The following is a 14,298-nucleotide window of genomic DNA, read 5'->3' on the forward strand; positions in this document are numbered from 1 at the left end:
CTATTTCACCGAAACAATGTCACACTGCTAAATCTGGCAGCCTGAAGTTGCTGATCCATTCCGCATACCGCTGAATAATGGTAAACCCAAAAACAGAGAAAACTTCTCAAACATCATCTCCATTCAGCTGCTACTGACACACCAGTCTTCTCCGTAGCTGCTACTGAAGCAAAAGAATTTTTTTTAACTTTTTTGAGCTGCCTCTTTGGAGGAAGGAGGCATGTAAACTCTTCTTTGGAAGTTAAGAAGACATCCTGGAAAAAGAATAATGGATTTTGTTTCTCACCCTGACCATCCTATAGCAGTTGATCCAGCCTCAACCCCTCAACCATTCAAATCTTCACACACCAAATCCAAATACTGAACATGTATGTTTCAAGATAATGAAACAGAACAGCTATCACAGAAATGAACCGTGCTACTAATTAAGTAACAAATGGAATACGTAAGGTTTGGTTAGCCTCACTATCCAGCACAAATCAATAGCCAAGAAGAAATCTCTACAATACAATAACCAGCTAGAAATATTCAGTTTAACTTTCAGAGTGCAATGTATGCAATTAACAAGCTTACACCTCGGCGAACATAATGTGTTGACTGTTGACTTCTCACAAAAGACAATCTACTTTCCACAGAATTTCAACATGCTCAATTGCTCATTGGTGACCAGTGCTCACTCGAATTAGGTTTCATTTCTTTCCCAACAAACAAATTAAAGTATTGCTCCCAGTAACCTCGTAGATGTTATACATGGACGTGGCTTCAAAAGAAAGAGGTTACACTTGTTATCCCTGCAGAAGAGGGCACGCCAGCGATCCACTCGATCACTGTATCAAAAACTTGTGCAAAATAAAAAGCAATTAATTCCAGGAGTTAACTACCTTCACACAAATGGAAAAGGTAGTTTCGATATTTTCTTCGATATTCATACCCACTGGAACCAAAGTGTTAAGCCCCACTTATAGCACACTTTCATCTTGATTTTGAAGGCCTTGCTTCATCAGGTTTGAGTTTTGTATTTCATGGACTTGCAGCAATAGCTTCTGGTTCCTCTTCTGTAGCGACTAATCTCAGTGCTGCAGAAAAAAACAAATATCAAAAACAAGGTCTGCTGATTGCGGAATTGATAATCCATCAGTGAACATTTAATTACCAACCAATCACATGTTCCAACAAGTTGCTACAACTAAAAAAGCAACAATACATCCTATAATCTCAGCTCCATCAGTTAATAAGTTGCATAGATCATTAACAGAAGATAGACTTAGAGCTCCTGAGGAACCTCCCTTTGTTTAACATAATAGCATCATCAATATACTCTATCTTATTAACTGACATTCAACCGATCAAGGGTAAGAAATTAGAAATGTGCTGCATTGAACAAAGGCACAAGGTAGACATCTATAGTGTAGAGTAACAACTTTAGTGCTATTTTTTCAGCCTAAACTTTTCAACACCCATCATGTGTCTAATATAGATGTAAAATAGATGAAGAAATTCCTAGATGTGTATTGGCCATTGTTGGGCTGTCCCAGGCCATGTGCCAGGTGGGCGACAGCATAGGACCGGCAGAAACATGGAGGCTGAAAATTTAACCTTTTTACTACTTAGTATTATTAGTTATTAGCAAACCTGATCATGCCTCCAGTTAATGTTTTCTTTTTCTTATTATGCGACAACATTCCAGAAAAAACACTGTGGTTTCCCTCCTTCCTCTCAATCCCTTTCCATATCTGTCCTGTTGCAGACCAATAGTTTCCCATTTTTTATGAGAAAAAAAATAACAGATCTACTCCAAATTCTCCTCCCTCTCTTATTAATTTGTGATGTCATTAGTTTGATACTTTGAAGTCGTAGAAGTTTATTGACTAAATTACCCTAATGTGGAAAGTTCGGGGCCTAAATTAGAGTTTGGCACATGCCCCCAAACTTTCAGTCATGACCTGCATGTGTAGCTAGTGTCAGATTGTCTGTAACCAAAATAAAAGGTATTGGTAAGCATAACAAAGTTCATGTCTATCTTATCCTATAAATTTGCTGAACACATATAGTATCGTACTATCCATATTTTCGTTACTGAAAATTTACATGTTCCCAACATTGTCAAATCATAAACCAAGCAAAGTTGTACCGGAGTGCAGAGGGACATAGCAAAATTGTACCTGGAGTGCAGAAGCTCGTGTAGGGAACAACACAGGGAACACGACCAAGCAAGCCATCTTCATCACATTCCCCCTTGTATACCTTCCGCACCCGACCAGACTTTAGATCAAAACTGAATAGCACACCATCATTCATTCCCACGAAAAAGACATCAACACCATGCACAAAGCCAAGGAAGCCATATGATGGAGCCGGCATCGACTGGAAGCAACTTCTGAAGCTCAATGACTCTAGTCCGTGTCCATCCCACGCCTCCGTTTGGATTCACCTCCATTGACCAGAGCAAGAGTCTGGCGGCCATATCCACTCTTGCAAATCCCAGCCCACCACCCTCCATCTCCATGAGCGCAATAGCACAATTGGAGGCTCGAGGTAAGTGAATCACAGATGTCTCCCTTGTGACCAAATCAAAACCAAGGACCCTACTGCCATTATCAATCGAGAAGTAGAGTGTGTTCCCCACAAGGGCAGTGGGCACTAGATCGACGCTGCACATGGGGACCAGAGTCGGCTCGCTCCAGCAGGATGCCGCCGATGAGTAGACGCGCAAGGACCAGCGCTGGCCCTGGCTGCAGCTGTAGTACTTGGTGACAAAGCGAACGACGACGAAGGCTGTACCATCGGCCGTGGGCTCGCGGAGCACAGTCGCGTACCACTCGTCCCGTTCACATTCGTCCAGGACTGGTATCTCCCACCGCTCGCCCGTTGTCGGGTCCCAGATGACGAGGGCGTCCACCTCGTCGTCACCCAGGACGAAGTGGAGGACGACGAGGCCGTGGCGGGCGTCGAGGACGACGCAGTCGCGGACCGGCGGCGGAAAGAGGAGGTGGGGACGAACCGGGCGAACAAGGGGTTGCAGAGGAAGCCGAGCAGTGGTGCTGTGCGGTGTAACTCCTTGAACCGGCGGCGGAAGCTGCGGGCACAGACGATGCGGCACCAGGGCTTGCAGACGAGCGCGGCGCGGACGAGGCTCACGGGATCGGCCGGTGGGAGGCGGAGGAGGATCTCTTCGACGACGTCGGCCGGCAGCTCCATACTGCTACAGATCCGGGGAGAGGAGCGGCGCTGCCTGGTGCGAATTGGCGCGTTTAGAGTAGACTAGTGAAGGTCCAAGTGCTCGTTTTGTTTGAGCCCCACTTCCTGTACCTGTAGCAAATGGGGCAGGAAAATTATAAGAGCAAGGAAGTTTAAGAAAACAACACAATGTCCACACTTTTGATAATGCTTTTATGTGGAAAAACTCTCAAAATGAGGAGTAAAAAACCATGGGACCATCACGGTCCACTGCCAAACTTTCCATTACATGAGGATGATGAATACCATGTACTCTTTACAATATCTACAGATAATATTAGATCTGAAAACCATCATAATAAAACCCTTGCACGACCAAACATAACCACGAATGTAACCTTGAGCTAACAGGAGTTAACCACTTCACCAACATAAGGTCATGCCGTTGAATCCTGAAACAGTCAATCCATTTTGCACGCTGCTGAACAATGGCAACACAAACTAAAAAAGTCTCTCTCAAACGTGATGTTCTTCTAGCACAGTACACAAGTTTTTCCACAGCTGCGGCTCAAGTAAAACATGTTTTACTGAACTTCTTTTCAAGTCTATCTTTGGAGCAACGTGGCATCTAAACTTGTCCGTGCAAAGGTGTTTTTCTCCCTTTTGAACCCCAGTATCTTGAACATGACTTAAGACCATGCCAGTTTCTAGGCTCATTGATGCTGCTGCAACTGCAATGGAACTATGAAATGACTGCACCTCTACCAGTTGCAGCATCGCTACTCACTTGGTACAAAGAACATCCATAGTTCAGAACAATCCCTTTCCTAAAACAGAAGACAAATTGAATAATTGAAGTCACTTATTTGCATAATGTCACGGACATAATATTAATCTCTATGTATCCTAATGTCACCACATTGACAGAGAAGCAAATACTATTCATTTTCAAAAATTGTAAAATATCTATATTTTCATTATCTTCAAATTCAGTTATGAGTGTTCATTTTATATTATCAGAAAAATCAGTATGTTTCATAGAGGCTTCCAACATTAAGACCTATTTGTATAATTATGTACTGTAATATTGTATGGGCATGGCTATTTAAAAGGTCAAAAAGGGGGCAGCAGCCAGATATATCTAAATAATGAAACAAGCTACAACGTCATATCAGTATGGCTCAGTGACTGACTGACGCTCCTAACATAACCAGAGAGAGAGAGAGAGAGAGAGTTTCAAATGTTCAGCCTTCTAATATTTTAGCCCCATTCATTAGCAAGCTTCAAGTAAGGAAACAAATTTTACATGCTATTAACACTGGAAAAATGTCACTTCAATGAAACTGGATGGATGGAGTGTCAGCAAATTGGCTTGGAACTAATAAAATTTCTATGTCTAATAAAATTTACAGGCACAACTTTATTTTTGTCGTCTTTACAAAAAACAAAAAAAATGAGAGAAAGGAGGTGAGATACTGAGAGAGATATTTTGCAGAAGTAGCGCCTCAAAAGCCAGCAGTCTTGTAGGAGTACAAAACAGCGGGCTGCTGTGCTGCCGCCCCACACACGACCTGCGAACCCCAGGATGAGGCTATGCCGATCCCATCAGCAGAGACGATGCCTGCCATGCTTGCCTGCCGTCCACGCGTGTGTCACATGCAGTTGACCATCAAAAGATGCACACCACACACCACAGTAACGCCGAAAGATCCATCTCAGAATCTATCCATCCATCAAGGGAAAGAGAGGCATTCGAGAGCCGGCTGGTACAGCTTCAGCATTAGCACCCAGCCACCCACCACTCCCTACTACCGCCTACCTCAGTCTCAGTGCAACTTCCACTTTGCACTCATCAACCAGTGTCTCTGTATGAATGGCGTGAAAACGAAATGCCCGGCCCCTCTTCCTCAACGCCGGCGCCCCAGCTGTTGCAGTACTGGCAGCGGCAAGACGAAGGGATGTAGCCGGCCGGCGACGCAGACAAGGCGAGCGCGCCGGCCCTGCAACAGCCACTTCTAGTCTTGTATGCTCGCGAACTCCCATTGTCGGACGCCCAACAGTACGCATCTCCTTGCTCTCCTATTCCTGACACAAGGCCTTCCTTGCTGAGCGATGGACCGGCCAAACTGGCCAACCTGTTAATGCGCTCTGGGGTTTCAGCGCCGCTGAGAGATGCCGCCGATGGATGTCCACACACTCGATGCACCTGGCCGCGTGCTGCGGCTATCCATGATTCTTTCAGGGACGAGGTTGCTGGCGTCGCGCAGGAGGTTCCTCTAGGGATGCAATGCGATGCTCGCCTCCGTCAGTAGCACGGCATCAGGCAGGCATTCCACCTGCAGCAAGTTTCAGAGAATAATGTGGTATCAATTTCAGCAATAGCTTCCACTTACGTGCCTGCCTGCCTGCCTGTCTGCCTGGATTAATTTCAAATGCTCAGCAAGAGATGACTAGTCCCACTACCTGAGTGAAGCTGCTAGCAATCGCAAGATGCTCCTTGTCAATATCCATGCTGACAACAAGCGCTGGAAGCCTGTTATGGTCTGACGGTTTCTTTGACTTCTATACGTCTACGGCCTCTGCAGATGCCCCCATATGTGCTGAGACATAGTTCAAGCATCAGCGACAACTGACGCTACTAAGAAGGCGAGGGATGTCAATAGCAGGTTATAGCAGAGGTTAACCTCCATCCACGAGTACAGTGGATGCGCCCCGATTGAGTACTGACGCTTCCTCTGCTGTCAGAAACTGGCTCCTCCGAGGAAGTTGAGTCTTCCTCGCGCGGGTGGTTGCTCTGGCAAGCGGCGATGCCATGGCGATGCTCGTTTCCATCAGTAGCATGATGTCAGGCGTTTAACCTGCAGCAAGTTTTAGAGAAAATGTGGCATCAACTTCTGCATTAACTTTCAATCATACGCCGGCAAAACCAAGGGATGGCTAGTCCCACTCAGTACCTGAGACAAGCTGCTCAGCAAACACAAAAGATGCTCCTTGTCATTAGCCATTCCAACAACAAGCGCTAGAGGCCCTTCTGGTCTGTCTCACAGTTTGTATCACATCTGATAATGCCTTTGCAGATGACTTAGTGCTAGTAAGTATGGGCTGGGACATAGTTCAAGCATCAGCGACTGACTGGTCCTACTGAAAGGGAAGGTCGGAAGGATATGTCATGAGCAGGTTACAGCAGAGGTTAACCTCCACCGATGGATGAGTACATACAGTGGATGTGCCATCCTCCCAGGAAGTTGGGTCTCCTCTAAGTCGGCTTGGATCGAAACGTCAGAGATATCCCATCGTTAACTTACCAAACCCATGCAATAGACAGGAAAAAACACATCAGTGAATGCGTGTGATAAACAAAAAACAGACAAGTGAAGGATCAAATGTTCAGCCTTATAATATTTCAGCCTCATTCATGATCAATATTAACTTTGGAGAAATGTCACTTCGATGACACTGAATGGATGGACTGTCAGCAAATTGGCTTGGAAGTATGGTTACCTTGACTAGTACGGAGACAAAGACCTGCGCAAGCAGCTGTGACAGTGTTCCAGCGCTGATGACCTCCCAGCAGCTGGAGGTATACATCATCCAATCCAACCGACTGAAAAGGGAAGATTGCGCTGATCAGTTAGAAGATTTGAAAAAACAGATGGGAGCCTATCACATTCAGACTAAGTAGGTTACGTCGCGATGAAACTCACCAATGGTACATCATTTAAAATCTCGATGCTGATGTAACAGCATTGATATATGGCTTTCCATTATCCCAACTTATGCATTTTGTAAAGTTCTTCATGCCAGGGTCACAAGCAGATATCACGGGAGATTGCATCGTCAAGAATGCCCTGTAACGAAAATTTTGCTCAATCTCTGCTCAAAATGGTCCACCAATCACAGTCTGACCAAAAAAAATGTTTGATATCCAGGTTACATGTTGTCTAGAACCTAAACCAAGATGGAATAAAAAAAACCCTGAAACGTAGTATCATTGATTTGGACCATGTATGCTATGTCAAGCAATTCAAATAAGAGTGAAGATTTAAGAACAAAGTTGCAGCACAAATTCTAATGATTGGAAAGGATTAAAGAAGCTAAATCAGAGAAAACTGGAAGAGGGATGGTTCCTAATACTGTTACAGTGGTGCTCTTTGCATGCAGTGCAATGTAACAAGGTAAGGTGCCACTGATCAGATAATAACAAAGTAAAATGGCCACCAAAAAAAAATTGAGCTACTTCACGTTCAGCAACTAACATGGGTGATCCTTAGGTGGAACTTTTTGGTAAAAAATAGTGCAAAAAAAAGGAAGTGTTTGTTACCTTAGATTAGTAGCCTCAGAACTTAACTATGGGTATTGTTCCTTGCAGCTTCTGGCACTGCTTCTGTAGCTTCTCGTTGCTATCTGTGACATCTAGCATTTGAAGTGAATTCGGGAGGCTGCCCTCATGCAGCGACCTGATAGCAGGACAGCCGCGGATCCGTAATATCTTCAGTGAACTTGGAAGGCTTCCCTTTGGTAGCAACCGGAAGGCACCACAACCATTTATGTGTAGTTCTGTCAGCGAACTTGGGAGGGTACCCTTGGGCAGCGACCGGATGACCTTACAGAACGAGATATGTAGTTCCACCAGTGAACTTGGAAGGCCGCCCTTCGGTAGCGACCGGAAGGAGTCACACAACCAGATCACTAATCTCTTGAGGTTGGGAAGCCCACTTAACCCTTCTGGCAGGGACTGCAGCCTAGAGTACCCCAGAATTCGAAGAACCTGGAGGGAGGTGAGCATCTGCAGGGCCTCCGATTGCTCCATTGTGAAGTGCTCCAAGTCGTCATTCCCACCAAGATCTAGCTCGGTGAGAGAGGAAGAGAACTGGCCACCAATGGGCACAGAAACGGCGCCTCCTGCTTCCCCATCCGTTTCGAGCGCCGGCAACCTGGAGCTATGCTGGGGAAGATCTTGTTCGCACATCTGTGAAGGCTTTGGGACATCAAGTAAGTTGTGCGCTCTCCAGATTTCTAATTCCTTGAGACGACCTTGGGCAAGGAGATGCCATAGGTCCTCTGATCTTAGACCTCCACAATCATATAGGTCCAATTTGGTCAGATTTGTGAGAGGAACCAGTGTAAGCATGGCATCCTTCACACCACAAAGATTGAGGTACTGCAGAGAGGTCGGGAAAGGGCAGTAAAAAGAGGGGATCGAACTGGAGGATAGAAGCATGAGGCAATCCCCTATAGCCAGATTTCTCAGGGAGCTCTGATTTTGGAGCAACTCCTTTAATTGGAGGGGCAAAGGCAGCTGTCCTCCTGCTGCAGCTTCTGTTTCCTCTGCTCCTCCTGTCTGCTTGTTATCTCTCTTCCATAGTACCAACGTTGAGAGGTTAGGGAAATAAGAGATTAGCTGTAACAATTCCTTCACAGTGGCACCACAATCTGATATCTGGAGCTGTTCAACTGGGAACTCGAATGGGGAATCATTCTCACCTTCAGTTGGCCACAGGACACTAGTACAGTCACTTATATGCAGGGTCTTCAGAGAGTTTAGCACTTTCAGGTGATGTAGAGGCACAAGTGGGCATTCACTGATCCTGAACTCCCTTATTTCACTCAGATTAGTAAAGGCCAATACATCCCAGAGTTCACGATCAAGAGCATCCTTTTTGAACTGTACATGAATTTTCTGATCAGTTTTCCGGTAATCTATGTACTGAATACTAGCACCCACTGTTATCAGTTCAGCTTTGGACAGAGAACTACTCCAGGGAATTGGGGGCACTGAAACTAGTTCCTCACATTTTGAAATATATATCTCTTGTAGGCTGGGAAACATGTGCGGAAATGGCAGCTCTGTAAGTTCAGAACAACCCTTAATAGTGAGTACCTCTAGTTTAGAGAAAGGGCTATTTGCACTCCATTTTTTCAGAGTTGCTATGTTGACAAGTTCTAGCCTTTTTAGATTCTGAAAGATTTGGCCTGCGACACTTGGGCGCTCTTCGCCAACCATCAACAACTCTCCCAACATAGGTGGAAGACTTTTCCAGGCTACATCTTTGAGAGAAAGGCATTCCAAATTCTTACCAGTGTGGTCAGTACATAGCCAAGTAGGGTATGTGTAACCTCCATGTCCTCTAATGCACAACTCTCGAAGATTACTGTGTGGTTTAAGGCATTCAAGAACATTTTGTTCCATTTCTGGATCCCTATTAGGCCGGTTTTTATCCCAACCCAATATTAAGCGATTTAAGTTGTGCAACTGGACTAATTTAAATTCTTCAATTTCTGCTGAACCATCAACCTTTTCAAGATTATGAATCTTCAATGACCCTTGGAGCTGTTCCAATTGCCCTAATTGAATCCATTCAAAACCATGTTTTTCTCTTTTGACCTCAAACCTACTTAGCTCTTGTATAGATTTAAGCTTCCCAACCTCGAAAATTCCATAATGATAAGAACTTATTGGCACAAGAAAATGACGAATTTTCACTAGGTTGCTCATATCTCTTGTAGAAGCACAGATGTCTTCTGTATTTGTAGAACTAAAAATGTAGCATTCTTTCAAATCTAGGACCAATAAGTTATAGAATCTTGACATCCTGGCAAATAGATTTCTTCCATTTAATACATAACCCTTCATCCTTAGGTAACGAAGATGGACAAGTTGTAAAAATCTGGGCAACAGTTCCTCCACATCATAAGATGCTCCAGATAAGAAAATGACACGAAGGCCTTTTGCTTCCTCAAACATATCACTAAATACCTTGCAAAAGCTTCCATGGTGATCTCCAAATAACATCAAAGTACGTAGTTTTCCAGTGTTCAATCTTTTACCAAGTGTATCAAGGCCTCTCTTACGATTTTCAAAGGATGTTTTGTCCTGGACATCTCCATTATTTATGATGATGGACATGTGACGTATAGATGCAGGAATTTGTATTTTCCACATATTAGGCCCTTGTATGCTAAGACATTCATGTGCTGAAACATTTCTTGCCAAGTCATGGAGCAGGTCATGTATAACATAATAAGTGTGGCCATCCTGTTTTTTTTCTTCCTGCAAGAATCCGTGACTAACCAAATCACTTAAGTAACCTAGTCCAGTATCTTCAATTCTCTTGTTTTGATCATCGAGGCCTAACAACCCCAGTCCTATCCACAAGTGGATTAACTCTTCCCTTCCAAATTCATAATCTTCAGGGAACAAGGCACAGTGGGCAAAACATTGTTGCAGATGGAAAGGAAGATAGTTATAGCTAAGCTTTAGTGCTGGCATAATATCATCCTCATTGACCTGATATTCCCACTCTTTACTCTCATATACTCTTCTCCAGTGGTCCGCAGTAAGTTCAGCTTTTAGCAATCTACCAACGGTTTTTACTGCAAGAGGGAAACCTTTCAATCTCTTCACTATTTTGCACCCATAATAATGCAAATTAGTATGCCCTTCCCATGTTTGTTGATCACCAAACACACATTCTTGGAAGAAACACATGCATTCTTCATCACTTAAACGTTCTAATCTTATTGGACAGCCTATTGTTGTAACCATTTGTGCCACCTTCGGAATTCTTGTTGTCACTATTACCATGTTACCCTTTGTTTGTACTTTCTTAAATGGCGCTAGCAGTTTTTTCCATTCATCTTCGTGATATGTCCACATGTCATCCAAAACAAGCAAGAACTGTTTGGACTGCAACCTTTTCTCTATCAGATCTTCAGCACTTTCATTCTCCTTTTCATTGTCAAGTTTTGGGATTTGTTTTGCGATTTCTTGTGCCAACCTACTTGCACTGAAATTCTGAGAGATGCATACCCATACCCGGACATGGAAGTGGCTCTTCACGTCTTCATTTATGTGTTGTGTGAATGTTGTCTTCCCAAGACCCCCTGGACCAACTATTGAGAGCACAGTGAGATCGTCATTGGCACAATATTTAGATGTTATTCTATCTATGATATCATTTTTCAGTTCATCCCTCCCATATAACTTTGGCTCTATAATCTGTGGGGTCGTATTTCTGGTGGTTTGACTGAAAGCAGTGCCTTGATGGATTGAGCTGCCAGTGGAGGCTATTGTTCGCTGCAGCTCTAGATCAAGAATTGTAGAGACCTTGGCACATAACGGCTTAAGCTGTTCAACTATTTCCACCATCCTTTTGGAGATTGCCACTCGGTCAAACTTGAGCTTTGGCTTTCTAATATGCTGGCACACCACAGAAGCACAGGAGCATGAGGGTAGCTTGAGCTTACAGACAACGGCCTTAGCCGTATGGCGAGTGTTGAGGACGAGGCCCCCGACGAGACCCCTGGTGTCGGCATCAGTGGTCTCGTAGGTCCCATCAAGCTCGTCCTGCACACGGAAGTACTCCAGCTCGTCCAGCACGTCGTCGGCATCGTACGCTTGGTGGCCGAGCTCCAGCAAGAGCTGCCCCAGCGCGGGGTTGCGGATCTCCCTGCCACGGGCATTATTCAGCATCCCCTGTGCGTACAGGAGCTCCAGCTTGAGGGCGCGTATGTTGGGTCCTAGACTTGAAGAGGCTGCCCAAGACTCCAGCAGGCCATCGGAGACAGGGCCCAAGGCTTTTCCGACCGCCCAGCTTGCCGCGCTGATGGCGATCGTCTCCATTCTCAGTTGAGAAAGCGTTGGAGATGACAAAGACTCTAGCTGCAGGTCGAAGCGTAGATCAGAAACTGCTTGTTAGTACTCTCTTCATCCCAAATTATAAGTCATTCCAAGAATCTTGGAGAGTAAAAAAAACTTTTCAAGATTCTTAAAATGACTTATAATTTCGGATAGAGAGAGTACTAGTGGATTTGTTGTGCAAAAGAGAAGGAGATGCAGACGAAAAGGCTTACCTACACACAGTACCTGTGGGAGCGCGCAGACGTCAAATAAGTGGTGAGTGTGCAGTGGAACTCAACTCTGTATCTGTGGGAGGAATGCGAGAGACAAGAACTCTGAGAGGATGAGGAACTCAGGCTGGGGTTGGGTGGAGTGGAGAGGTCAGACTCAGACGCGAGCTGTGAGCCTGTGAATGCAAGCGCGTGTGTGGTGTTCTCAGGGATGATTGATTGCATGTGAGGCTAGATATTTCTGAACTCCTTTTTTTTACAGCACTCGAGTGTGAAACAGAGCATGAATTCTAGCTGAGAACCGTAAGGAGTTTCAGCGGCCAAGACAAGATGCGAAGTGTGAATGTTCAGTGTTACTACTCTCGAAGAGAAGAGGAATGCGAGAGAGAAGTCTGGGCGGCGGCAGGCGAAGATCTGAGCGGCGTGTCTCGCCGGTGCTCTCGCATCTCATCTCCCGTCGACCGTCGTTCCTGCCGGCGCCTCTCCTTCCCCTCTGCGATTTGGGGTCCACCACTGCCACGCGCGTCGCATGCAGGGGCCTTCCGGTGCCCTGATCACTCGCCGCCACGTGCTGATTCCGACAGAGACGCATGGTTACGAGTACAGAGGATTTTAATATTTGTTTTCAGTTCAATATTTCTGTAGATGTGTTTAGGCATCGTTTAGTTGATGAAAAGTTAGTATTTTTGGTTGTATTTGAAAATGATTGTTCAATTATAAACTAATTAAAACTCAGAATTTTTTTTTTTTAGGACAAGAGGAGAACACCCCTGACTATGGCAGCGCTACTAGTGTGGCAGTGTGCTAATAATCGAATCCCAGCCTCAAATTATAAAAAAAAAAACACACGAATGGCACCAGCAGATAGCAAGAAATGAAACAATGCCCAGCCTTACTGATTCGTACCTTGCTTTGCCCCTGGACGCGGAGCGAACGGCCTCGCCGCCGGCAGCCGGTGCCGGAACAGGGGCATGGACGGAGAGAGAGAGAGGGGGCGCAGTAGCGACGCCATCTGGGGGATTGGCTGTGCCCCTGCCGGCTGCCCCACGCCCCGTCCCCGCCCGTAGACTCGCCTCCGCCTGCGACCCCGTGGCCTGCCTCTTGCCGTCGTGCAGGGACGCGCCGGCGCCGGCGCTTCTCCGGCGGGCGGCGGCCATGGCTCATGGAGTCATGGGCGGCTGGCTTCATTGAGAATTGAGGGAACTGCGAGTGGGCTGAGTTGTGTGGGCTCGTTCGGCTTGCTTGGCTAGTCCGGTGCGTAGCGGGCATGTTGGGCCGCCATGCAATACAATACAACCCAGAAAAAAGGAAGGGAAGAGTCATTTTCCACCCTTAGAAAAACTGTTCGCAAAGTCCCATTTTCCTCCATTGCGAATAAAACTGGGCCTTATTTAGTTACAAAATATTTTTATTTGTATTTAATAAATTTGTTTAATTATAGACTAATTAGGCTCAAAAGATTCGTCTCGCAAATTACAGATAACTATACAATTATTAGTTTTTTTATTTATATTTAATGCTATACATATGTCATGAGATTCGAAGAATCTTGAAAATTTTTATATCAGTAGTAAACAAGGCCCTGGATTTTAGCCCATCACTTTTAAAAATGATTATATTTTTAGTTAAAATAAAATATGCAATTATGTGGCAACATATGTTGTACGCACTATGTGGCACCACATCACCCATAAGATGAAACCGAAGTACGTTGATAGTTCAGGGTAAACCGGGTCACAAGTGATTTTGTCAAAAAGTTACTTTGTAGAAAAATCATAGAAAAAAATTAGCTTGACAACAATAAAACCCACTTTTATGATGCTTCCTAAAACCATGCCCTGTCTTATGCTCGTAGCTTAAGTTATTATATTTGAATCTTCTATGGGCTCATTTTGATGTTTTTATTCACTAGTAGATGCTTGCAGCCTGAATTATTTGAATCTTCTATTTATTCACTAGTAGATGCTCTCAGTATCTATTATAGAAGAATATCCAAATAACTCAAGCTACTCATCACAAACAGGGTATGGTTAACCGAAAAAACTAAAAGTGATTCCATATAGATTTATGAGATTGAAATATATTTTAGGACTTTTAGTTGGGAACCATAAATAAAATATATGAATACGACATTGGATTATTAGTGTACTAGGAGAATAGCCCGCAGCAAGGGAATGCAGTGGATTACATAGCATGATGATGTGAACAAACAAAATACTTATGTGTCTTGCTGACGCGGATAATATAATTATATGGCTAGTGATTTTTGTT

At 44.6% G+C, this 14,298-nt stretch overlaps 1 protein-coding gene across 7 annotated transcripts; it reads right to left on the reverse strand.

Moving 5' to 3' along the window:
- LOC8086103 (putative disease resistance protein RGA3) lies at positions 382-13,233 on the reverse strand. Of its 7 annotated transcripts, none has more exons than XM_021446263.1 (10): positions 12,934-13,231; positions 12,031-12,598; positions 7,499-11,839; positions 6,882-7,025; positions 6,679-6,781; positions 6,132-6,477; positions 5,862-6,035; positions 5,641-5,777; positions 2,163-5,513; positions 490-1,076 (listed from the first exon to the last, which is right to left on the reverse strand). In XM_021446263.1, exon 3 carries the CDS (start codon positions 11,798-11,800, stop codon positions 7,514-7,516), a length of 4,287 nt encoding a protein of 1,428 aa, XP_021301938.1. In that variant the 5' UTR covers positions 11,801-11,839; positions 12,031-12,598; positions 12,934-13,231; the 3' UTR covers positions 490-1,076; positions 2,163-5,513; positions 5,641-5,777; positions 5,862-6,035; positions 6,132-6,477; positions 6,679-6,781; positions 6,882-7,025; positions 7,499-7,513. The 7 variants fall into 7 exon arrangements, 6 of the variants coding, with proteins under 6 accessions (XP_021301938.1, XP_021301941.1, XP_021301940.1 ...); XM_021446266.1 differs by lacking the exon at positions 12,934-13,231 and having other exon boundaries at positions 6,132-6,279; positions 6,397-6,477; positions 12,031-12,904; XM_021446265.1 differs by lacking the exon at positions 12,934-13,231 and having other exon boundaries at positions 6,132-6,318; positions 6,397-6,477; positions 12,031-12,904.

The sequence above is a fragment of the Sorghum bicolor genome, chromosome 8 (assembly GCF_000003195.3).
Source record: "Sorghum bicolor cultivar BTx623 chromosome 8, Sorghum_bicolor_NCBIv3, whole genome shotgun sequence".
Lineage (NCBI taxonomy): Eukaryota > Viridiplantae > Streptophyta > Magnoliopsida > Poales > Poaceae > Sorghum > Sorghum bicolor.